The following is a 25,683-nucleotide window of genomic DNA, read 5'->3' on the forward strand; positions in this document are numbered from 1 at the left end:
AAATCAGCCCGTTAATTTGCATAATAAAGGTAGCATAATTATGACTTCTGTTAATCGAGCCCAAAAATGTAATTAGAGCTTTAGTCAGAATTACAACAGCACTGTGGCTTTTGGAAGCTGTTTCAGAGGAGCGCAGAAATCTGTTGCTTTGGGATAGAAATACGGTGCTAAAATTGCATTAGGAAGTACAAAACATTTCTCTATGCCTCCTTTAGCTCGGTCTAGAAAAAGCATGCAGTTGGAATGATGGTGCTTCTAATCTGCAAAATACAAAGCGCCAGCTAGCATGCTCTCTACTATTGTAGCATACTTTGGGTAACTTGTTTCATTTTTATTTTAAATGTTGGTTGACCTTGCACTGCTTCGATAAACAAAAAGCCTGCATTAATAGAGCAACGCTAGACGTTAGAAAGGACTCTATTGAATTATAGCAACACTGTAAATCTTTGGAAACAACAAACTACAACAGCAAGCATCCTCCCTACTCGCAACTTCTTAAAGCAACCTGAAATAGGGAGACTGTTTTCAACGTAACATAACCAAATTATAAAAAATAAAGTCCAGTACTTTGCTGAGTATTCAGTGTTCAGTATGGGAATCTTCAGTATCTGTTGCCCTACAAAAGCCTCATGGCATTTAGCCCTGGCACTGGCTTTAAGCTTTATTTTTGCCTGTGTCATCTTTTATCTGTTCTGCATGATCAAATCGTTAAACGAGACTTTTTTAATGGTAAATGGTGATCAGGAATAAATCAATATTGCACAAGCGTAGTGTTAAGAGCTCTACTCGCTTGTTGAGCTAGGGGGAAAAAAAAGAAGTCAGACAATGGCACTTGATACCTTGGGACTACTTTGATCGATTTTAAATAATCAACCACTTTATTTGTTTCGTGGTGCCAATTAACCGGCACCTTTATTCAGAGGATGGACTCCACTGCATTGAAAGTAAATTAGAAGGCGCTCTGGCATGGTGGCAGGAATCGGCTCTGTCACTGTGGATCGCTGTTTTGTTAAGCGTTAAACGACTCCAAAAATGTCTCGTCCAGTCAGGATGAGGATGCCGGTTGTGGTAGATTTGCATGATTACGTGGTGGTTGGGAAAAAAGGCGTTGCCGAGAGTCCTTTTTTTTTAAAGGCGACGTGGAGCTTCCTGATGTGAAGTGACAGCTGCTGTTGCATAAGTCCACACATTTCACTTCAAATATGAGCTCAGCGGTGAGTAAATGAAGTGCTGCCGTTTGTATTTGTGCCTGTGTGTCTATGGCTGTGTCTTTCTCTGGGTGACCACGGGGCCTCAGAGGATTGACTTTGGACTCCTTTGGCCGTAATCCTATCTCCGTAGCACATCCGTGACTTCGGTGCTCTCAGGGGTGAATGTGGAGCATCGCTAATTCAAGCAGAATTTGAGTCTCTGCTTTCTCTCTCTCTCTCTATTTCTGGGAGTGTGGTGTGGTCTGGGCTTGAGGAAAAAACAACAAGACTGGCTATGGAGGATGCTGTCACTTCTTCTGCTTGTTTCTCTGACCAGGAGGCCTCGCCCTCAGATTACCAGGTGCCATTTAGTCCAGCTTGGACACTCCTGTGTTGCCTAAAATCATTTACAAATATAGGCACAAAAATAATAATCATCCACCTTCCATTTCTCCTGCTGTTCACCTGAGCCTTCACACTGGCTTTTTTTCTTTTTCAGGTAGAATGACATGAATAATGAAACAACAAAAAAAAAGCAACTCCTAGATTGATGAATAGTATGCCCAAAAAGCACGTACCTTGATGAATGGTGCAAAAATGTACGCAGTGCTTTGATTAAACCTCATTTATTTGGTTTATTCACCATTTGTTATCCAATGGTGCCGTTTATCAACTCACTATGATATGAGTAATACGTCGCTCAAAAAACCCGCTGCACCACGATGACTCATAGGTTATATTTTGTGCTTTTGGGACATTTTTTTTATGACTAGAAGTAATCAGGAGCTTGCAGACATCAACGTATGGAATAAAGGTGCTTCCGTAGATGATTCGCGTGAATAACCTGAAAAAAAAAATGAGTGATTTTTATCCACGTCGATGTACTTATTCAGCAAATCCACTTTTATCTGGTGAAGAAATTGCATCGCCAGCATTCGCCTTTTTTTTTTTGTTTCGTCCGAACGTCGTACAGACTTGTTTAGTGTGTGAAAATGTGTCTTGATTGTGTTGTTGCAATTTACGATCGCTCTGGGCTCCTAGAGACACGCCGGGGATTTTTAATGAGACAGAATGACAATAATCCTGCAGCAGATGCGGAGCTTTGATCATCTGTAAGAGTAATCGACGCAAAAGGTTTTAAACTGTGTTGGCACTGAACAGGCAGCAGTATCTCAAAGATGTGAGCCTGCTCGCTTGGAGTCTGATTCAAATCTGAGGGGGATTGGAAAGTACATGTAGTTATGTCTCCGGTTCTCACTTTGTGGTTAATGAATTACTAGAAAAGAAGATGTTTCGGCTTGAGGTCGCCCGGTCGATGGATAAATCATAAATCATTATTATGTGGCCTGCGAGAAGTTTTGAATAAAACCGCATGCAGTAGACAGACCGGAGTGACATTTCTGTCTTCATTTCTGGGCTGGATTACATTTTACGCATGAAAAGCCATGAAGGTTGAAGCATCTGAATCATCATTCAGGACTAAAAGGGCATGGAAGTACTGGGAATTCAGTCATGCTGATGTGAAATGCATTCAGTGATAATTCTCATTAGAGAAGAATGTAATTACAATATATCTGGTGTAGTATTTTTTTTTTTTTTTTTTTGCTGGATTGCTGGAGTGTGAGGCTTACTTGATTCTATGGAACCCTGGTGCTTTAGTGCTCGTCCTACATTAGCGCAAATGCATGAGGAAAACAACAACATATCTCACCTTTGTTCTTTTGGTGTTATTATGATCAATAACAGGATCTCAACCCTTCTGTGTCACACTTGTCTTGTGCAAACTAACGATGACGTCATCGGCTAAAACTCGTGCAGGATCATTTACTTCCTGAGAAAGTTTGGACACATGAGTACGAGTTCACATCACGGCACGGTTCCAGAGCGACTAAACTTCCATGTACCACCTCCTACCTCTCTGTTCACCAGACAGCTTTCACATTACCAATTTTCACAGACCAGAGTTTGCTCGAAACAGCGTTTTCATTTACTCCCTTCTTGTTATGAAGCCTATTAAAAATCCTATTAAAAATCTGGTTAAGATTTTGTGCTAGCCTCTTGGCTTGACATTTTATTACAGTGAGCCCGTTATTGATAATTATATAATTCAATAAACATTATTCAATCCATTATCAAAACCTTTGTGTTTAAGGACAAGCTTAGATTGCAATGGGACGCTAAATGAACTCTAAATGAACTAAACGGTTGATCGTATTATCATCGACTACAAGATCCTAGAGATCAGAGTTGCTGGGTTTTTTTTTTCCGGTTTGAGTCAGAATTTTATTTTAATCGAATCTTAAAAAGCCATAACCGTTTCTCAATTCACTTACAGTCATTTTAGTATGAAGCTGATTATTTTTTAACCAAGAAATGCTACTACATGAGTGTTTTGCATATTAAATGCATTATGTATGTTGTTTATTGTACAAGACAAATTCATTCTATAATTGCTCTTAATCCTACTTCATGACTAGACTAGAGTCCAGAAGCAACACTGTGATCACCATCTGAGATGCTTTTCAGCTCTGCATGGCAGTACTGAGTGCTTATTTGAGTTACTGTAGCCCTCCTGTATGCTCAAGCAGTCTGGCCATTCTCCTCTGGCCACTCTCGTCAACAAGGCTTACGTTTCGCTTATATCCTTTGTTTCTCATGCAAACCTTATCAGCAAGTTTCTGAAATGCTCCAACTAGCAGTCTGTCCAAATATTGCCACTGCTTGTCCATGGGGTTCACTTGCTCCTTGTGAAAAATCCAAAACATGGAGGCTTAAGCTAGTGTGTAAACTTGTACATTTTTATATTGATGTGCTTCTTTTAGGTAAATGAAAATAAATGTGTTTAGGTGTACAGGCTCTAAAATGTTGTAGGATATAGAACGTTCAGTGTGCACTCTTACAGAATAAAAAAGGATTTCTTTCCTATGGAAAGGGAAATTTCTCTGAAAGGGAAATACGCTGCATTTTGGATTCTACCTAAAACATTTTTCCAAAAAAAAAAAAAAAGACCAAAATCTCTACATTTCTGTATATTTTTATAATACATTGTAAATTACATAATTATTACTAGCAGTAGTAGCATTAGAATTATTATTATTGTCTTCTGTATATTTTTAGAACAGATTTGTTTATCTTTTATGCTAAGTTCTTTTTTAAGTATGTCTATAATATCTCTTAGAATTTCAAGTCACCTTGCCTTGATATCTTTTTCTTGATCGTTTTCTTTAGCTGCTATCCCTTTGACACAGTAACTATGCAGATCTCACCGCTGTGGGACGAATAAAGGATTATCTTATCTTATCTTATCTTATCTTATCTCATTTTCAATTAATATCTCAATATACTGAGTTGAAGTGAATGACTGCTGTGCATGAACCCCACCTAGAACCATAAAGCCAGAGGTAATTTTGCTTCATTACACATGCACCACACGCTATAGTAATTTTTTTTTTTAGATTACCTCCCTCACATGTCCATTCTTCCTGTTACCCCCCACACCAACCCCCCACAACCACCACCACCACCACCACACACACACACACTTCTTATCCCAGCCATTGTGAAGGTGTGAACATGCCTGGGAAATCATTGCGCTTCTCAATGGTCACGATTCATGAATGCACATCACTCTAGACTAGGCACTTGATTATACATGGCCCTTTCAAACCCGACAACAAAAGTGGACGGATGTTGTGTAGGAAGGGGGAGGAAAAAAAAACTTATGATGCGATGCTAAGTGTGAACAGAAAAGCAAATTAGTGTGAAGCTTTTACTATACGTTAGCTAAGCTCCTTTCCTCCTTATGTCACAGTAATCTGACAAGTTTGATTAAAATGTCCTCCGGTAAAGCATAGAAAGTGAGAACAACACCTTCACAATGCCTGGAGATCATTTTCCAGAAGGCTGCATCACAGAAGCTCTTCAAAAGCGAGGAATAAAGCCAGACACTGGATTGGAGCTGTTCTGGAGAGCCAATCGACAAACAATCTGTGCTAAAGCGCTCCCTGGCATTCGGAGAGCTCGCGTGCAGCTCTGTGCCGTGTTGAATGCTGAGAGCTGGAAGACATAATCGTGGTAATGAGCGCAAATGCCAGACGTCATGATGAGACAGAGCGGCCACGGCCTCCCCGCTGGACCTCACCCCCCCTTCTGGCTCCTTCACCATACAGCCTGCCTTTCATCTCGGCGGACTGCTCAACGACACAATGTTACAATTAGCATGCTGATTAGCACCTGCCCTGGCTCATGGGGAAAGACAGGGGCTAATGACAACGTGGGCTGACGCTGTGTGCCATGTTTGTGCCTAAATATCAGATTCTCTGTTTTCAATGTGTGGGCTTTGGTGGCCCGCGCTCGCTAAGAGGGATCGCGGTGGAAGCAGGCGTAGTGGACGTGATCGCCTTTCATTATTGCGTCCGTTAAATTACGCCTGTAAACAATGATCATCAAAGCGCTCGGATCAGTCGATATTTGATTTAATGAGGAGCTTTCCATAAAATTAGCGCTCTTCAGTGCTCACTGATGATGAAGCATGCTTGTCGTAGCATATGGCAGACATGAGATGAGCTCTTCTGTCAAAAGATTGCTTAATAGCAATCCAATGTGAGCCTCTGATAGAGTTTTCTGAGCTTTTCGAGTCCCGAAGTTAGGTGTGACGGATTAGGTATCTGTTACACGCGAGCTGTTGCATCACCAGCTTCGCTGTTGCCTACAGATCGATAGGTGGTCAATGTCTTGGCAGGGAGAAGGCATCGATTGGGTTCTTTTACACCGTGCACCTTTAATCTCCTGAAACGTCCACGGGCCCCCCCGGCGCTTTGAACACACTTTTACACTTTTTTTTACTTTTAGGCCCATGCAGAAAGCACGCGTGAAGTTAAACTACTGCGGAAATCTATCCCAACACAAACAATTCTTCTGCTTCTGGCTAAAGAACAAAGAGATGCTTCCTTGCCTTCTCAGAGCTATTACCTAGTATAAAAAAATCTATAATAAATACTAATGCATCCAAATATCTTTTCGTAATGCAAGAAACTATATGGGGCTTTGGAAAGCATTCCGACTTTAATGTGCGGTTCGACATTATCCACACATAAACACACACATGCACACACAGAAAGATGCCCAATGGAAACATCTCTTAGCCACAACGAATCAGTACTGTTTGCATCCCCCAGGTCCTCTCTCTCGACAAAAAAGAAGGTAATTATTTCCAAGAATGAATAGAATATGCTCTTTTCAGGCTGCCACAGAAAAACGGCATCAAGGACACGTAAATAAAAATGCCTGCGATTTGCCGAAGGCAGAAAATATAAGCGCTACCTATAAACAGCTTTAACTGTTGAGTTTATGGTGACCATGACAGCTCTCCAAAAGGTCATTACTTTAGACAATTATGAAATCCTCATTAAAGCCTGGATGATGGCTTGCTAATTACGCTAATGTTAATTGTGTGGACTCGGCGTGTGGTACAAAGTATTCATTAATCGTGATTTCCAATGTCAACATGTACTTAGCCAGAATTTCTGCCCTTTCTGGGTGGGTCGGAGCTAACAGTTGGAGTGCACAGTAACCCCCAGATTGATCAAAACAATGCATTCTCTCTCTCTCCTAGTCAGACCAATCTAGCCAGAGTCAAATAGGAGCTTTGACTTGTAATGTGAAGAAAAAACAAAAAACTCCTAGCTAAAACCTTGGCCAGTGACTAGCTGATAAGCACAATCTCATTTGTTTCACCTTAGCATTTATTATCTAGCTCATCATCTGGTATTACATCATATATCTTCTTAGGCGTGTGGAAAACCAAACAAAAGACAAGGCAGCACACTGGAGCGTTCTTTTTCTCAGGGGGCTCGCTAAAAAATGTATGATCTGATACCTCTTGGTATCATGCAAACATTTTTAATATTTGATACTATATTCTATACAGTTCTGAAGCATTTGATCTGAATCAACACATACTATGTCTCAGACACTCTGATTTTCCCTGTTCGGTAAAGAAACAGATGCCCCTTTGCTGGAGTCACTAAATTACCCTGGCTCGCATTAATATCACTTAGCAAGATGCGTCTCTGGGGGAAAACAAAAAAATCAGACTTCTGTTTCTTTGGTGGATTTCAACCCGGAGAGAAGACGAGTGCTGAGCGGACCGGGACGATTTGCTCATTATCTCTCAAATCTATACAACTTTGCCTCTGAAAATGCTTTCCTTTCTGCCTTCTAGTTCTTTTTTCCTGCAATGGAGTTCCTCTCCCCATCCCTCCAGTCCCCATCTGCTCAGAAGACATAAGCAGCATGCATTATTTAGCATTATATAACAATTAACAAAGAGTTTGCTAAGTGGTTGACTTTAATGATCCATAAAATCATTTTTAGTGTGAATGCATATTATCACAGCAGTGATGTACTGGACAAAAAGTCAAGCATTAATGTACTTTATTAGTTGGCACATACTGGAGCATATTAGCTGGAATTTCCTTTTGACTTATTCAAGAGATTTCTCCCAAACTGGACCACAGGATTTTATACCGGAATTCTTCATTCCTCTACAGCCAAAGTACAGCCTGAAAGTAGTTCTGTCTATAATCTATCTATCTATCTATCTATCTATCTATCTATCTATCTATCTATCTATCTAACTATCTATCTATCTATCTATCTATCTATCTATCTATCTATCTATCTATCTATCTATCTATCTATCTATCTGTCTATCAGAGGTGGGAGTAAGTCACACATATGCAAGTCACAAGTAAGTCATGAATGTCAAGTCAAAGTCAAGTCGAGTCTTTTTTTAATATTTGTCAAGCAAGTCTCAAGTCTCAAATTTGCTACTTAAGTCTGACTCGAGGCAAGTCATATGACTCGAGTCCCCCATCTCTGCTATCTATCTTATTAAAACTAGTGAGGCTGCTGAGGGCACGTGGCTAGTCATAGCTGCTATAACGCAAGTTATAACAGGAAATAACTTCAATCCATCCCATGAAATGTAACTCTAAACAGATTAAAAGAATGACATATAATGTTTTACATTTTTTTAAACATTGCATTTCTTCTTGCTAAACTGTTTAAATGGTGTATTTGGAATAAAAAGCTTCAGGCCACTCTGTTCCTAGAGAACATTCTTTTAAAACTTTGGGGCTGTAACAGTAACCGCTCTTTACACCACACGGACATTGATTATTTTCCTGTAACAGCACACCCTGTTGTGTTTTATTTCTTACCTAACAGCTGCATTTAGAGTGGAAACACGTCTAATTATGGTGCTGCTGACAGTATTTCCTGTTCACTGTGAACCTTTAAAATATATTTATCCGTGTTTAACGGCCCTGATCATGAAGACTGCTGATGCGGGCTATGCTTCTGGAGGAGGTATTTGCCGATAATACAGCGGTATGCAGCGAACAGCACGGAAGAGTAATAGCCTGCCACTGTTTGCATCGGATGGCTTTATATCGCCACATCAGCTCGCCCTCTCGCTGCCTCCACAAACATGCTGCATAAACAGTCTCGAGGACTGCATGGAGCAGCAGCCTTTGTGTATCTAGCTCGTTGAGAGGAGGTGCCTAGCATTTTGTCTTTAATGGAAAACATCTTATGAGGTCAATTATCGATACAAGGTGTAAAATTGAGGATTCCATTGAGCACGGCGATGACATTTCTAGAATGATAGCATGGGGACGCTTAGCCAAACGCTGCTATGAACTCCGATCACGTCCCATTAGCCTCGGCATGGACGCAACACTCTTAGCACTTTATCATGCCACTTATAGAGCTGCGGCATTATAAAAGGAAGTCATTAGATTTAATTACGCCAATTATGTCCAAATAGAAGCACAATGATGTGGGCACATGCCACTGAAGCAGTAAGGCACAGATACTAAGTGTCCTAATTGTGTTTCACTCTTTTTTAAATGAATGGGTTACGATGCAGGGGAGGGGAAAAAAACATCAAAAGCTTGAAGGACTTTTTTTAAGCATTTTTCCAACAAACGAAAGCATTCTAAATAAGAAACCGCTCTCTTTTCAGCTCTCTGAATGCGCCGTGTTCCGCCAATCCGGTACAATTATTTGAAGCAAAAAATATGGAAAAATTACAGGCTTTTCATTTCCCTGCTGATTATTCTCAATATCCAAGCTGCATCAAGATAACCTTGTTTCCCAGAGTCTTGATTGTATCGCAGGCCTGAAAGTTTGATTAAGAAAAAAAAAATAAACCCTCCGCAGGGCCGGGAGAAAAACACCTCTGCGCAGGGCCGGGAGAGGTTGGGTGTCTGCTCTCTTGCGATTGCGGCTGTGCAGACGTGGGCATCGGAGCATGAATTATCTATTACTGTGACTGATATAACGGCAGGGGAGCCATTCTGAAACTGGAAATAGACATATACATCATGGACGGTGCGGTGCATGGCACTTTTGGTGATGCCACAAAACCCTGCTGGGATTTCCGGTTGCCGTGGAAACCAGGATGATTGGTCACACTTCTTTTTTTTTTTTTACTTCCAGGAGTCAAAAAGTTGCACTTTCAATTCTGAAAACATGGGATATACTCCTGTATGTACACAATAGTACTGGTGCCTTTTTACAGACAGAAAGACTTTCCAAAAAAGAAAAAAATATATATCAAAGCTTTAGGTCTTGAAGCTAGGAAGGTAAAATTAAGCCTTTTCACTCTCAATCCTGCTGTGCGTCCCTCAGTCTTCAGTGTACCATGAGACAGGGATGAACGGGGATGACACAGCCAATCGAGAAAAAAAAAAAAAGATATTTTTTTCAAGATAAATTTAAGAGGGATTGCTGTGAGAGGCAGGAAGTATTTTAGGGATCTGTTGAGAGATTCACTCTACCTGCCGGCTCAGTCTCGGGCTCAGGCTTTGTGCTTACAACACAGTGTGAAAAGGTTAAAGATGGTTAGGAAGGAAAAGAAAAAAAGGGGAAAAAAAGAGAAAGGCCGAGGTGTTGAGACTTCACTTATGGCTAAATGCTAGTGTGCTCTCACAAAGAAGTGGGTTATATTGCATGAAATTCAGCAAGTGAGTGCTGTTAGAACAATTGAGTGCTTGTAGAACAAAAAATACACTCTTAAAGGGTTCTTGGGTAATTGATAATTATGGGATCAGAACGTATACTAGAGTTGAGTAGAATGGTGTAGAGTTCAACCTTAAAGGACAACCAAAGAACCCTTGAAGAAGCTTTCAGTGTTTACCACAGCAGTTTAGCACCATGGGAAATGCTTGGCAGGTTCTTATTATTGATAAGAAAATAGAATTGTGTGATTTATGAATTCTTATGGGTCCTTTAAGAGTTCCCTAATAAATTGTCTTAGTAAACATGTCAATGTTCTTAAAGGTTTCTTGGCCAATTAAATAATGTAAGGAATTTAAAATTTCACTAAACTGTCTTGATAAACATGTAAAGATTTTAAAGGAGTTCTGAGTAACTGAATAATTACATTTTTAACTAAATTGTCTAGGTTTAAATGTTTTTTTGGTAAATGAATAACCCATTTTTAAAAGACTTTACATTTTTGTGATTTGTCTCAGTAAACACGTGGAGGTACTTAAAGAGTTCTTGGGGAATGAAATAGTGCAAATTTCAAACTATCTTGGAAACCACTTCTTAATTAAAGGTTCCAAGATACTAGGTTTATTTCATCTTGGATGTACAAATATACAGCAGAACAAAACAGGATTATTCTACTAGCGGTGGTACAACAGACTGCAAGCTTCCAAAGCTTTACATACAACAGGTTCTTTATGGGTTCTTGGATAAGTGTATATTTAAAGGTTCTTGTAGTATTTAAAATGGCATTAAAAACTGTCTTGGTACCATCTTCAAGCTTCTTGAAGGGTTCTTGGGCAACTGGATAATTAAAGGTTCTAAGAAGTAGAAGTAGTAGCTTTATTGACAACCTGCTCTTAAAAAAATGGGGGGGGGAAAGAAAAAATCTTCAAATGCATGCATCAGATCCATGCCATTGAACCGAGTAGCATTAATGCAATTTATTTTCATACATCCAACATGGTTTCAGAGTGGATTTTCAAAGCTCTGAATAAAATCAAACACTGTGCTCACACCTGAGATGAAAATCAATCCCATCAACGCCAGTGTTTTGTAACAGACACATTACCACTGTGCTATTCTACCATGCATGGTTTAATTGCCTAAATGTAACACCATAGTTATAGTTATAGTTCCCATCAGTGGTGACATCCTCGTGAGCTTTCACAAACTGGTTTATGACACAAGTAAATGAATTGATCATGCTCACGCTACATCATTAGAAACTTGATTAAATTAAGCGTACTATAAGCAATAAAATCCCGTTCTGTAGAGAAAAATCTAACTACATACAAGATATTTTTTATTAAACCTGACTGATCACATTCCTTTTTTTAAGTGTAGCTGTGGACAACTAGACAGCAGAAAGAAAGTATTTCTCAAAGCCTGGGTGTAATATATTATAGCCTCTTAAAACCTAAAAGAGCTTTACATGTAACACGTTCTGACATAATTCAGAACCTCTAAGAGTTTAACAAATACAGTTTGGTGAAATCTGAATTGCCTGACAGGTTCCAGGTATGAAAAAAGAAAGCCTAGAAGCTGAATATTTCTAAAGTCTTAAAGGTTTTTAATGGGTTCTTCTGTAATTAGATAATGAACCTTTCTTTGAGAGTAGAGTGAAGTTTTATTGCCATTCTAGCTATGTGCAAAAATACAGCTGAACAATACAGTGTTCATCAAGGCTTTGGCGCAATATTACTATATCCGCCTGAAAGGGCTCTTAAGGGTTGTGCCATTTTCTAAGAGCAAACACAAGACGCTAGCAAAGCAGCAGAAAGGAAAAAAGAAAGAACGTAAAAAACGACTCCAATTAAACAAGGAACATAAAGTATAAAAAAACATAACGAAGTAATATGAGGTCACATAGAGTTGACTAACATTCTCACTAACATAAAGTTTCCCATAAAGCACAATTACCTTAGGAATAAACAACGATTATTTCATTACTGTTCTAGCAAAAAAATGTTCCTAATTAACTAATTTCCCAACCTCACCACTGTGTAGAACACACACACACACACACACACACACACACACACACACACACACTCGCTGCTCTGTGCTGATCAAACAAATGATTAAAAAAACAACACCAAAAAACTAGATAACAGAATAACGGCTAATATCTAATCAGACTCACTGCAGCAAAACTGCTTGTTATAATCAGAGTAGAATGTTCCTTTTTTATTCTTATATATTTATTTTTTTGAGGACAATGCAGATTAAACAAAATCACTTCGTCATGGTTTATGGTGTAAATGTGTCGGATGTAGCCGTATGGCTAATTTTCTCTGAGCAGGTTGCTGTGTAACCCTACATTCACATTAGCAAGCCACAAGACAATCATATTACTTGTAATCCAATTCAAATTTATTTGTATAGCGCTTTTAACAATGGACATTGTTTCACAGCAGCTTCACAGAAATATTGCAAAAGGTACAAAAAGGTAAATGGTAAATTCTAAATGTAACTGAGGTGACTGTGGTGAGGAAAAACTCCCTAAGATGAAAGAGGAAGAAACCTTGAGAGGAACCAGACTCAAAGAGGAACCTCAGCCTCATTTGGGTTACACTGGAGGGTGTGATTAGTTTAAACTAATTAGATTAAAGTTCTAGTGACAAAACAGTAGACGCTTTACACAGCTTGTAACACCAACTAGACAAACACAGTTGAAATCAAGCATTAATCTGTGTGAAAATTAGCGGTTTTAGCAAAAAACAAGCTAACCCTAAAAGCTATGTAAACTCACCAGAGGCAATAGTGATTTCTGCTACTGCTTTCCAAGCTTTCTATTTCTTCACAGTGTCTCTGCACACATTTCATGATGAACCACAGTTACAAGGTTTATTTCTACTGCCACCTGAAACTATCTCCACATACTCCACAAAAAGAAGGGAGCTGAGGAAAGGCTGAGTGGTTCGAGCTAACTGTGTAGACTCGCTGATTTGTCATCATACATTATGGGCATATAACTGAGAAAATGTCAAAAAGTTTAATGTCCCCTGTCAAGCTGGTGCTTGTAGCTTGTTTCTGTAATCGAAGCTCTATGCCACACACATAGTTAGCAACTTTAATGATCGCTTTGTTGCTTGCTAATAGGTTAAGACAAGAAGACAAAAAAGAAAACACACAAAATGGGTTGATTAATGTTGTAGAAGTCTAATCAGTTAATTTAACCTAATTATCGAGATTTTTATACGCTTTGCTGAAGCTAGCTAATTGGCTAATGTTAGAGATCGATTTGTATTGACTCTAGCGCATTACTTCCTTGACCATATGTTTTACTTGTTTTTGTTTCAGCATTTGGTGGTTGTATATGAACTTACTTCATCTAACATTTCACTGCTTCAGCAGTGAAAAGCTGTACTTAATTTCTTTAAATAATAAGTCATTTTTTTGTATACATATAGATTCAACCCTGTGTGGAAAATACAAACTACACAGAAAGAGCAAGGTTTACTTTATATTGAATGAAACTGATCTAATGTTCGAAGTAATAAACAATAAAACAGATTTGTATCTAAATACTCATTCAGTATCAAGCAAAGCTGTCATTTTAGCCCATCCACCATATTCTCCTAGCTCATTACAAAATCCCACCGCGCCCGGCTCTACACGAATGCTATCTGTGATACGACACAACCGTAGACATACGCTACAATGCCAGCCGCAAAATATATCCGGATATATCATCTGAAATTCATTTCGTTTTTCTGCTCATTCACCTCTATCTGCTTTATGTTCATTCTGCATGGCTTTCACACACTGTGTCCTGAACTTTAATCCCGCAATGCTACAGCAATTTCCTCTTTACTTGACCCAGAAAGCAGAGCCATCCTATCTGTGCCTTCTGTCTTGTTACTGTGCTGGGGTAATGCCGCCTGACCTGGAAAAAAAAAAAAAAAAAAAAAAAGGAAATCCAGATGGCTCATGTACCCCAGCTCATGTCTGAAGCCCAAATACGTCTGGTCTCTGCACGGTTGGGGGCCAAAGAGAGATATATAACAGAACAAAATCATTCCGACTGAGAATTTCCCCTGATACAAATGGGAAACGATTCTCTAACGAGGGGTTGCTGGGGCACTTTTAGATCCTGTTTGATGTATTTATGTGCATTTTACTTTAAGATTTCTAAAAAAAATAATTAAAAAAAAGAAAATTAATAAAGATGACAATTTTTATGATGATACATTTATCTATGTGGTTCTCATTTTGGCAATCAACTATAATATACAGCGTCATTTACACATTTCAATTCCTCATGTGAAACTTCCTTCCTTCCTAAACTTCCAATACTGTATAATACATAATTTAAGAAATTGCTAGTAAAATTCTAGTGGCTTTTTTATTTTCAATTTTCCCCCATATACATACTGTATAAAAGGCCTTAAGAGTTTAAAATGTAAAGGCAATTAAGAGGTTAATGATTAACGGTGTGGACGGATATAAATAGTCTGCAAAGAGAACTACAAAGATATGATGTTAACCTTTACATTAATAATATAGCTTTATGCTGATGGAGTTGAGGGATGCAAATTGACAATGTTGTAAAATAATTTGCGTTTGCAACATTTCAAAGTTTACTTCATTTTCACACTCAAGTTTTTCTGGAATAAACATTAGATCTGTTCCATTTGTTTTACTAATTACTTAACGAAATTAAATATTATAATTTATATTACAGGAGGCACGGTGGCTTAGTGGTTAGCATGTTCGGCTCACACCTCCTGGGTTAGGGGTTCGATTCCTGCCTCCGCCTTGTGTGTGTGGAGTTTGCATGTTCTCCCCGTGCCTCGGGGGTTTCCTCCGGGTACTCAGGTTTCCTCCCCCGGTCCAAAGACATGCATGTTAGGTTGATTGGCATCTCTGGAAAAATTGTCCGTAGTGTGTGATTGCGTGAGTGAATGAGAGAGTGTGTGTGCCCTGTGATGGGTTGGCACTCCGTCCAGGGTGTGTAAGACGAGCGGATGGACATAAAAAATATATTCAATGTTTATATTAAAAATACATTGATTTGTTACTATTCCAAAACCGAAATTCAGGAAAGCGTTCAGGAGATCTTCAGATGTGTTACGGATTACAAAACAAAAGCAAGTTTATGACTTGAAGTAGACATATCTACACAAATAAGGTCTTAAGCCTGGAGAGCTTTTACAGCATGATGTCGTCTCCACGGAGACAGTCGTGACGCAAACCATCACAGAGCCGGATTAACTCGACACTATGCTGAGATGAAAAAACAATTTGCCTATGGCCTTTTTTCTTTCTTTTTTTTACTCGGCACTGAAGGAGCCTCTATAACGCATCATCAGTTTCTATATTTCACAGCTGATTATTTGTTGCCTCGGCATTAAGGTATGGCTGTCAGAGAGCTAAGTAGAACTAAGTGGGAGAGAGTGCTTGGGGCGCTTTTATGCAAAATAATGTATCCAGGCACAATCGTGTATCGCTTGTGACACTTGTTTAAGATAAAAGGCTCCGTCTGAAACAAATCCTTTCATTAAGTCCACTGAATTTCCACTTGTCTGAATGCCAATGATTTAGTCATTTAGTCGCATTCACCAGACTTTCAGGAGCACATCTTCAAGGCTAGCTTAGCTGCAGCAACAAATCTGTGTTTGTGTTCCCGACCTCCAGGTACACAGCGTGACAAAAGCGACTCCTCCTACTTTTGCGCGATGGCACAAACATGTCATCACAGTTCGCTCCCTCAATACTTAAATGCATACACGGTTTGCCAGACACCCATGACCTCATTTCCCAGCTTACCTTGTCCATTAATTTCAGTTAGGCCCTCTGTGGTATTGCTCAAACTACAGCTGGGTAATATTTCAAAAAGATAGCACAATACAATGCACCTGAAAAAAACAGCGGTGACACATTAAAAAAAATAAAATAAAAAAAAAAACAGAAACCTGCACTCAATCTGTGAGTAACAGGAGAGTTCACCATAACAATATGATAACCTGGACATCTTAATAACCATTCAGAAGTTTACATTAACGAGCTTGTTTCCATAGTAACTCACAAGGATCTTATCCAAAAAAATTAAGAAGAAAAAAAAATGTTAAAACGTGTCATTATTTAACAAAGACGAATACAACTGCTGCTCTGGTGAATGTTTGTGTACAGATATTTAATGAAACATTTATGGAGGGAGTTTTCTGTAAGTGTGGGTTGTCCAATTTCCTCCCACTGTACTAAACCATGCCTGTACGAGAACTGGTTATGCTAAATTGCCTCTAGGTGTGAATGTCTGTGTGTGTGTGTGTGTGTGTGTGTGTGTGTGTGTGTGTGTGTGTGTGTGTGTGTGTGTGTGTGTGTGTGTGTGTGGTAACATCAACTGAAGTTCCATCCAAGGTGAATTCGATCACCGGGCATGTGCACGTCTTCCTGGGATAGGTTTCAGCTCGATCACGACAATAAAGGCTCTAACTATAAAAGGATAAAAACTATGACTATGAGGTTATTCTGTAACACAATACAAACTGTAGTAATTGGCAAATTACTGTGGTATAAGAGGAACAGGAATAAACTTCAGGAGGCTTACATCTGCTCTGTAGCTGGCCACATCACGCCGCATAGTTGATTATTTTCCTATAACAGCACACCCACAGGTGCCTTATTTCTTATTTAATGCCTTCATATTTAATTCTGTATCTAATGCCATCGTGCTGCTTTCATTCTCAAGCCTTGTTCTATCAATAAATTATTCCATGCTCATATATGTGTCATGAAGTCCTTAGGAAGATACCTTGTGATTTCTGAGTGAATTTTTTCATAAAAAAAAAGAAAACGCAATGTCTAAAAGCCTCACACTCAACCTGTGAAGGTTCTGAGATGATAGTCCTTAGTTTTCCGTTTCCCTGATCACCTTTAGAGTCTGCCTCGCTGAAATGCCTAATGCTACACTAATCAGTAAATGTAATCCTAACATGGCTCTGATAACGCCACAACACAAGACGAATGTCCCCCAAGGGCATCCAGTGTACTCAGCCATCAAACTCGGTGGCTATTTTTAATCTGTTGGTGACCTGAGGGATGACATTTCTAGAACAGCGAATTCCTGTGGAGCTGTTTAGACAAGCGCTGAAGATCATGCTTGTGAGTTTGCCGTGCCGCGTTTTTGACAGACACGAGAGATGACAACATGACCTATTTTGCTTTATCAAGTACGTTTACTTTATTTCAGCTAGGTTGGACAGCCAGAGCAAATATCTGCTTTCTGTACAAAAATCAGACTTTGCAAAAACTCTAAATATCAGTAACACTGAGCTATTAAAGCCCCTGCTGTGCTAAGTGGGGAAATCTAGACTGAGCACTCACGTGCACTTCATATTAAAAAGTTAATATCCCGTTCTGAAGGATAATCACTTTTTGGTCCTTGTGATCCTACAACCTCCATTCAAATGAATCTCGAATGTGTTATCAGCTACGATACAAGTGCAGTTCTAGCTTCCATCTCCAGCTGTTCCATCTCTTCTGTTATCAAAAGTGATTTATCGAGTACAAGGTATTGGTTAGACAGTTCTTTCGTGTCCACTGACAAATGTGTGGGGTCGAGTCTGTAACATCAGATTTAAAAAGAACACAATCTGGTAAACAAACTGCAATATTGGTAGGACATACGGATATGACAGAAATCTTAAATCATTCCTAGAATATATAAAAAAGAGACTGTAAGGACAGTTCATGAGTGTGGACGCTAAGCACGAACAGGTTAATATCTGAATGCAGCTCTTGTTCACTTCTGGCTTAGATTATCTTTTGAAGCTATAAACCATACAAATATTAAACACTGCTCGACAAACTGGCAGCCTGGCGAACAGATTAAACTAACATCCTTGCCAGATTAAACAAAGTTTCCTTACAGAAAAATTCACCATATGAACAATTACACGGTTTTAATCTGCTTGTATGGAGCATGCAAGTCCCTCTGGAAACTGTTCCTACAGCTGACAAGCACAATAAGATAAACACAGCAACTGGAGCTACCATCAGAGCTGCGGTTAAAAACATGTAATCAAAACTAATCTGACCAATCAGAATCAAGAATTCTGAGAGAATCAGCACGCTGTTATAACAAATAATAACAACAATAAGAACAGCTCTGACTTCAACTTAATTCTGTCCTTGTAGTAGAATAAACATGAAACCTCGAGAAGCCTCTGCTACTGCTCAGAAGGTTGTAAGTTTGAATCCCAGGTCCACCAAGTTGTCACTTCAGGATCCTTGATTAAGGCCCTTAATCCTTAATTGTTAAGTTGTAAAAAATTTATATTGCTTTGGATAATAATTGATAACCTTCATATCAGAAACAATTTATTTCCATAAAATTATAATTTACATTTAGGACAGTCCTTTATATTTATCTCACTTATACAGCTGAGCAGCTGAAGGTTAAGGTTCCTTCATCAAGGGCCCAGAAGCAGCATCTTGGCAGTGCTGAGACTTCATCTCATGACCTTCCTATTAGATGTAAAATGGCTTAACCCCTGAGCTGCTACCACCACCCTTTATATAATGCTCACAAATACGCTGCACCCACAAAGCCCTTAACAGGACAGGCTAATAGCTTTGCGCAACTTGAATAGTTCTTTTACATAGTCAACTTTTTAATGTACTACAAGAAATGATGTGAGTACTGGAGCTTATCAGAGCCTACACAACCCGTGTTTATCCAGTTCAAAGACGAATGGATCCATTTGGGAAATGACTTTTTCCCCCCGCATGCTGAGCCCGTTGCTATATGATCAGAGAATTGTGTTTGTAAAAGCAGCGCATAGTTTGATTCACATAATTCAGTTTCATGACTTTATTTGTATAATTTCAACTCAACCCTGAGATCATCATTTCACAAGCATGCTGGCTCAACTGAATACTGTTATTTACTCATTTATTTTATCCAGACTAAAATGTAAGGAGTTTCAGGTGAGAGACATCTGAAAAGAAAATATTTACACAATCTTTCATAAAAAAAATATATAAACAAAATAAATGTAAAAAAAAATCAATAAAAAAAATATATATATATAATATATATGTGTGTGTGTGTGTGTGTGTGTGTGTGTGTTTTTGTTTATATATATATATTCAGGGCCCTCAAAAGATATTTATTTGAAGATCTGAAACAGTAACACCCATAATAGGGTTTATATCACATTGTGTCACTATTAAAAGCAGATACAGTTTCATGCGGCATACATTTTTACCTATTGTTTTTCTCTTCTTTTTAAAAGATGTACTCAGGAAATCCAATCATATTTATCTGCTTTCTTGAATTTACAGAATTTAAATTGAGTAAATGTAGTGCTAATTAATCTTTTCATTATAGGAAACATCAGCGAATATTCAGTTTTTGCTCCTTTTTAATCTGTTTATCATTACATTTCAGTTGTGTAGTTTTACTAGAAAAAGGTTAAAACGAGCACCTGCGATAAGCGCTACAGTCAAAATAAAATGAATCAACACCTTCTGGCCTATCAGCTTTGAGAATTCATCGGCATGGAAATACATGGTAGAAGAACACAGTATATGTTATACAGTATGTGTATTCATAGGTTACTATACATACAGCCTTCTTGCAAAGTAATTTGCCTTGCCAAGTAAAATGACTGACTGACCTTAACAGAAGAGAAAAAAAAAACTTGTACGTGGCATATATATGTAATGCGCCCTTATAATGTCCTGTAATGAGAAGTCAGCGAGTGTGAACAGTAATGTGATGTATGGTAAACTACAGCATCATGCTCAAACTGCTCTCCAGCAGGGGCGTTAGGTGGGCGGCTGTACTGCTCCTGCTGCTGCATTTCAGAATTCAATTCCTCAGTTCATTAACTACCTGCAGAACTGATTTAAACCATCCGTTAATAAGATGGTTCCAATTTCCAGCAAGCGGGGAAGGTGCATTTCTGGTAATGACTGATCATGTGTACTTGTAAATAGGTGAAGTGCAAATGACTTTCCATTTAAATGGCTCACTGATTGAAATAAATGTACTTTGCTAAGGCTCAATCCATCACGTTTCCTAATCTGGCAGGAAGTGGCCGGTACAGGTGGCAATGCATTGATTGAGACTTGAGAAACTGACACTGTTTTATTAATGGTTCTCAAATGAGAGCTGAAAGTACCAATAAAACACTTGAACATGTTGCAATATTGGTAAACGCTGTGTAGGCAAGTCCTATAAACCTTCACCTTTTTTTGCGTTTGCAGTTATTTCCTATAATTGCTTAACGGTGGTTTCAAGGCCAGTGGTACCGAGGCGAATGGCAACACAATTTAAATACATCTATTTTCTGGAGAGAAGAATTGTTTTTCTCTGAAAGTCACTGAGGTTTCTCAGGAGCATAATGGTCAGTCCTTGATGTTGCCTTCATTTAGGCCCAATACATCTTTATTCCAAAATTGTACACAGCAGATGTGAATAGGTCAATAACGAGAGCTCGCTCAAGTCCTTATCATTCCTTTTCTTATCTATTCTTTTTAAAAAAAAGAAGCTGTTTTCCAAAAAATCTATTATACCACTGCTATTACTATTGATTATCTTTTCTACCTTATAGTCCCAATATGTAAGAAATAGTACAGCTGGTTTTCCTTTGCACCTAATAATGCTCAGGAAGACAATTTCATTTAAATATATTGTTGCAGAGGCCCAAAGAAAAAATAAGACAACCGTCCAAATTGGTGTCATGCTTTTATTTTATTACTGGTGGACTTTAGAAAATAAAGATGTATTAAAAAATATTGTTTCAACCATAATGGTCTGAAAAAAGAACAAGAACATCATCTCCTGTATTTTGGAAGAAACACAGCCAATCACAAGCGAGGCAGACATGGCAGACTCCAGCTGTAATCCCTAAAATATTCTTATGTGGATTTGCTGCTCCCCCAGCCATTTTTCATTTTCACTCTGTATGGTATTAGTTTGACAGCTAAGTGGAGCAAAACAAATACTGCACACTTCAAAGGGGAGGCAACGTCTAATAACAGGCAACCTGCTTAAACTGTTTTCATTTTATTTGCCATAGGAACAAGTCTTAAATAAATTCTACACACACAGGGGCAGATCCCTAGCTGTAGATTAAGCCCAGACCTAACTAAGAAAGCCACCCCCGTCCACCCCCACGCCCCCCGGAGCCAGGGTCCCTACTGACATTGCACTTTTATCCAACACTTAATCTGGGCTCCATGTCCTCATCTCAGCACATTCCGCAGTGACCACTATTCTAAAATTCTTCCTAAAACAGAGAGCTGGCTCTATTGTTAAAGCACAGCTTTTACACTTCGAGGTCTATGTCTTTCATATGCAAATGACTTTTAAGAAAATCACCATGGGGGACTAAACAATAGGACTAAAGGAATGGTTCAGGGTAGAAAATCAGACTTTTTTTTTACACTTTTAGACAAAATGTAGTTGCATAGCTGAGACATATTGGTCAAAAATCACACAAATAACAATTCATAGACTTTGGAACATTGAACAACCTGTTAGCATCTTGCAACATGCAAACAAATAGCAAAAAAAGATCAGTCAGACAGATAAAAATATTATTTCGCATGAACAATTTCAGAAACTAACCAAACAGATTCTTAATTTACACTTTTACATATATGAATCATTCAAGTATTTATGAATCAATCAAGTATCAATCAAAATTTTTTAGATGTCACACCATAACAGATGACACACATGCAAGTCCCTTTGCAGTTAATTAACAACTTGATGTGATTTGTGGTTATTTTGGTTGGAATTTGTGGTGAATTGCTAACAGATTATTCCTGTGAATAACTAATATGAAGGAAACGAAAATTTTGGCTGAACAGCTGCATTTGAGGCAAATATTTCTTTTAGCAGATCCAATCAAGAGATTCCAGAAGCCCTGATTTCAGCCAGGTGATGCACTTGTGAAACATATCTACCTCTCTGAAGTGAGTCCCCTTGCGATTAATTAACCGAGGTATGCGTGATTTTTTTGTATGGATGTTTTTAGGCTTTGCTACCCACACAAGATGTAATTCCTGTGCAAAGCCAAATAAGTGACGTGGCTAATTTGCAATTCTAATTGTTTTGTGTGGTTTTGTTTTAACCCAACTCCTTTGCTTCCTTGACTCCGCAAACCAAACTTCTAGTGTGAATTTTGCTAACAAACCTGTGAACGTTGTGAGTAAATCAGCCAGGTTTAATTCGTGCATGCATTAAACCATTTATTTTTCTCTCCACAGCCGATTACCCTGAGCGAGCGCAAACCAACTAATGGTCTTTTAATTGCCTGCGATGTCTGTTTCCAACTGTGATGGCCTACTGTCTTCATAAAATCAGAAATTACTGCTGACATCTAAAAGCTGCACCGGCTTTGCTAAATGAACACAAAATAGCAAATAGCATTTGGTACAGAAAACTTAATATGCCGTGTTGTTTATCAACTTGATAGAAACAAATCTCTTCAAATGAACGAACAAGTAATCGATTATGGTCGATAGTCGGTGACGTCACACGCCCTGTCCTTAAGAGCTCGCGCCACATGAATGGATTAGTTTAAACTATCCTGACTAGATATAGCTTTAACAACGAAAAGCGTTTATTTAATGGTGTACAGGGTTCAAACTAAGAGTTACATCTTGTGGTAGTCGGAATAAAAAAAACCCATCGGCGACGATTTAACCCTTGTTTCATGCTGAGAGACAAGAACTATAGGATTTTCTCACAGAAACAGGAGTATGAGAAAGTATTTATCTCTTCATCTGCCTTTGAGTGAACACAACATGGTTTAAAGCACACGTAATGAACTCAGGTTCACACTTAATCTCAGGGTCTCTCTCTAACACACACAAACTGTCTCTCTCTCTCTCGCTCTCTCTCTCACACACACACAAACTGTCTCTCTCTCACACACTCACACACACAAACTGTCTCTCTCTCTCTCACACACACACACACAGTCTCTCTCTCTCACACACGCGCACACGCTCTCTCTCTCTCTCTCTCACACACACACACGCTGTCTCTCTCTCTCTCTATCTCTCTCTCACACACACACACACACACACACACACACACACACACACACACACACACACGCTGTCTTTCTCTCTCTCACACAAACACACGCGCGCGCGCGCGCACACACACACACACACACACACACACACACACACACACACACACACACACACACACACACGCAGTCTCTCTGCTTCCTTTGGAAACCTCCACAGACTCGACGCGCTCCTCACAACAGAGCTGCTACTCGGTTACTGACCAACACAAAGTAGCCTAGAACATTATCGCATTCTGTCAGAGCGTCGGCTTTTCTTCCAGCTCTGTTGTTCAGTATTTTCAGCGATGACTGAAGTGTAGAAAGCGCAAAATGACCTCCTATGAGTCCAATAACAGCGGATTTTGCCTTCATGGTTCAGTGTCGCATCGTAACCGAGTCATCAAAGGGCTCCACGTTTTACACCAACTTCCACTAAGTAGCAAACGCTTTCTGACATTTAAAGCAATAGTCGCGAACAAATCAGCGATATAGAAAGTGATCGGTGACGTGTGAATATGAGCTTCAGGTAGATCCATATAGTCAAACCTGACACTAATTCCTATGTAGCTACAATAAAGAAGGTACCAACGCGCTCGCGCCATCACAGTCCATGCATATGTGCATAACTTTGGCTTTTTCAATGCGTAACCACGCAGTTTCACCACATTGGTAACATTTGGTGGTAACATTTAACACAGCCAGCATGCAACTGCGACATCGGGTCGTTTTGTACTTAGTTTCGGTTCCGATCATGCCGCATTGCACGACTGTTTCCATTTCTCAACATCACCCGTTTAACCCAAGGCTGCCATCCATCATCTAAACGCAACGCATTTATTTATTTATTTCTATTTCAATTCATCAGGATTGCCTCCGTCGCTATAGGTCGCAATAACAGGCTATGAAACGAGAAATTAGGACAGTTGCATGAAAAGAAAGTATAAAACCCTGCGCGCGAGCTCCATGCCACGACTCTTTATTCTCTCTATTCTCACTTCTCCAGCTTGCAAACCAGGCTACAATAAACCGGCACATCTACGCCAAACGTTAGACGCAGAAAGATAAACATTGTTTCGTCAACTTGTTTAGTTACTTTTTTTTTCTTTCCTCCCCACTTCATGACAATCCATACGGCGCATCCGAGCCAGTGTTTATGTGCGCGCGCGCTGTGTTTCACGCCCCCGCTGCTTGTTTGTCGCTCTTAGGTCGTGTTTAGAGAATCCGCAAAAGACAAACGGCAGAAGAAGAAAAAAACGGATGCAAACGGTGAGATTGTACCTTGAAGAACAGCTGCCGCAATCGTGGATAAAAGCAGGAGACTTGCAAGAGCTCCGCTGGCCGCGTTCGCCATGTTGGACACCTGCTTCTTCTTTACTAACGCCGCTGTGAGTTTGGAGTCGCTTCACCTTCAGAGAGAGAGAGAGAGAGAGAGAGAGAGAGAGAGAGAGAGAGAGAGAGAGAGAGAGAGAGAGAGAGAGAGAGAAAGGGGAGGGAACAACGGCACATTCACAATCTGCGTTTCTCACAGCCTAACAATAAACTCCTTGTTTTAAACACTAATAATTGTCCTCTTTAATGTTACAGAGCAATGACGCACACACTTACTGTGCCGAGTGACGCTGCGTAAAAACAACAAACCCGACACAGAAATAAAAACGGTTGAAGTAAAAGCGACTTTGGGATTATTATTGTTATATAAAGTTTTCTTTTAGAAAGGTGTATTTTCGTCACACTAGTTCAGTCAAAGTGTATCGCGAATTCTTCTGGTTATATATTATCCCTCCTTGGGCTTGACTGTTGTTCCTGTCCTGTGAGAACATAATAGTGTCGCACAATAGCAATTTGCATTAGTGATGGTCAACGCGAATGAATCGTTTTGCCGAATCGACTCCCTTCAACCAACATGTTTGATTCGAATGATAGAATGCGAATTTTAATTGAATGCGTTGTGTGCTGCTGTGTGTGTGTTTTTTTTTTTTTTTTTTTACAAAAAGTACAAATAAATAAAATAAATTATATAAAACAATCCATGTGTGGTCACTTTCTTAGAAATAAATCACTTATTATTAGAATATAGATATTAGAATGTGAAATGAATTTCATATTGAACAAGACGTTGTGCTTTTAATTTGCATGTAATGTTGTGGAACATCAGTGAGATCAGGTCCTGTTATTATTATATTATAGCAGCTATAAATGTAAAATCATTCCTTTACTGATGTATCTTTATTTTCTCACTGTAAGAAAAAAAATACAGCTTGATAAGTACAAGATATGAGCGTAATAATTCAAACCTACCATATAAGTTACAGACAAACTACTATGAGAGCTGCTGTTACAGAAAATTAATCAATACCTTCTGACCAATGTGAATCGTTATAGTTCTGGGA

At 39.0% G+C, this 25,683-nt stretch overlaps 1 protein-coding gene across 9 annotated transcripts in view; it reads right to left on the reverse strand.

The window, feature by feature from the left end:
- Nucleotides 1–25,126, reverse strand: part of cadm1a (cell adhesion molecule 1a) — a 277,291-nt gene extending 252,165 nt beyond the window's left edge. For 6 of the 9 annotated variants that reach the window (XM_027134112.2, XM_027134111.2, XM_027134110.2 and 3 more), the window contains exons 1-2: nucleotides 24,899–25,124; nucleotides 24,572–24,699 (exon numbers count right to left, since the gene is read on the reverse strand). In XM_027134112.2, the coding sequence (XP_026989913.1) occupies nucleotides 24,572–24,644 (73 nt within the window). In that variant the 5' untranslated portion in view covers nucleotides 24,645–24,699; nucleotides 24,899–25,124. Of the gene's footprint in view, nucleotides 1–24,571; nucleotides 24,700–24,898 lie in introns of all 9 variants that reach the window. The other 3 variants (XM_027134113.2, XM_027134109.2, XM_027134107.2) reach the window with 2 other exon arrangements.
- Between the last annotated feature and the right edge of the window lie 557 nt (nucleotides 25,127–25,683).

Source organism: Tachysurus fulvidraco, chromosome 21 (assembly GCF_022655615.1).
Source record: "Tachysurus fulvidraco isolate hzauxx_2018 chromosome 21, HZAU_PFXX_2.0, whole genome shotgun sequence".
In the NCBI taxonomy this organism is placed as follows: domain Eukaryota; kingdom Metazoa; phylum Chordata; class Actinopteri; order Siluriformes; family Bagridae; genus Tachysurus; species Tachysurus fulvidraco.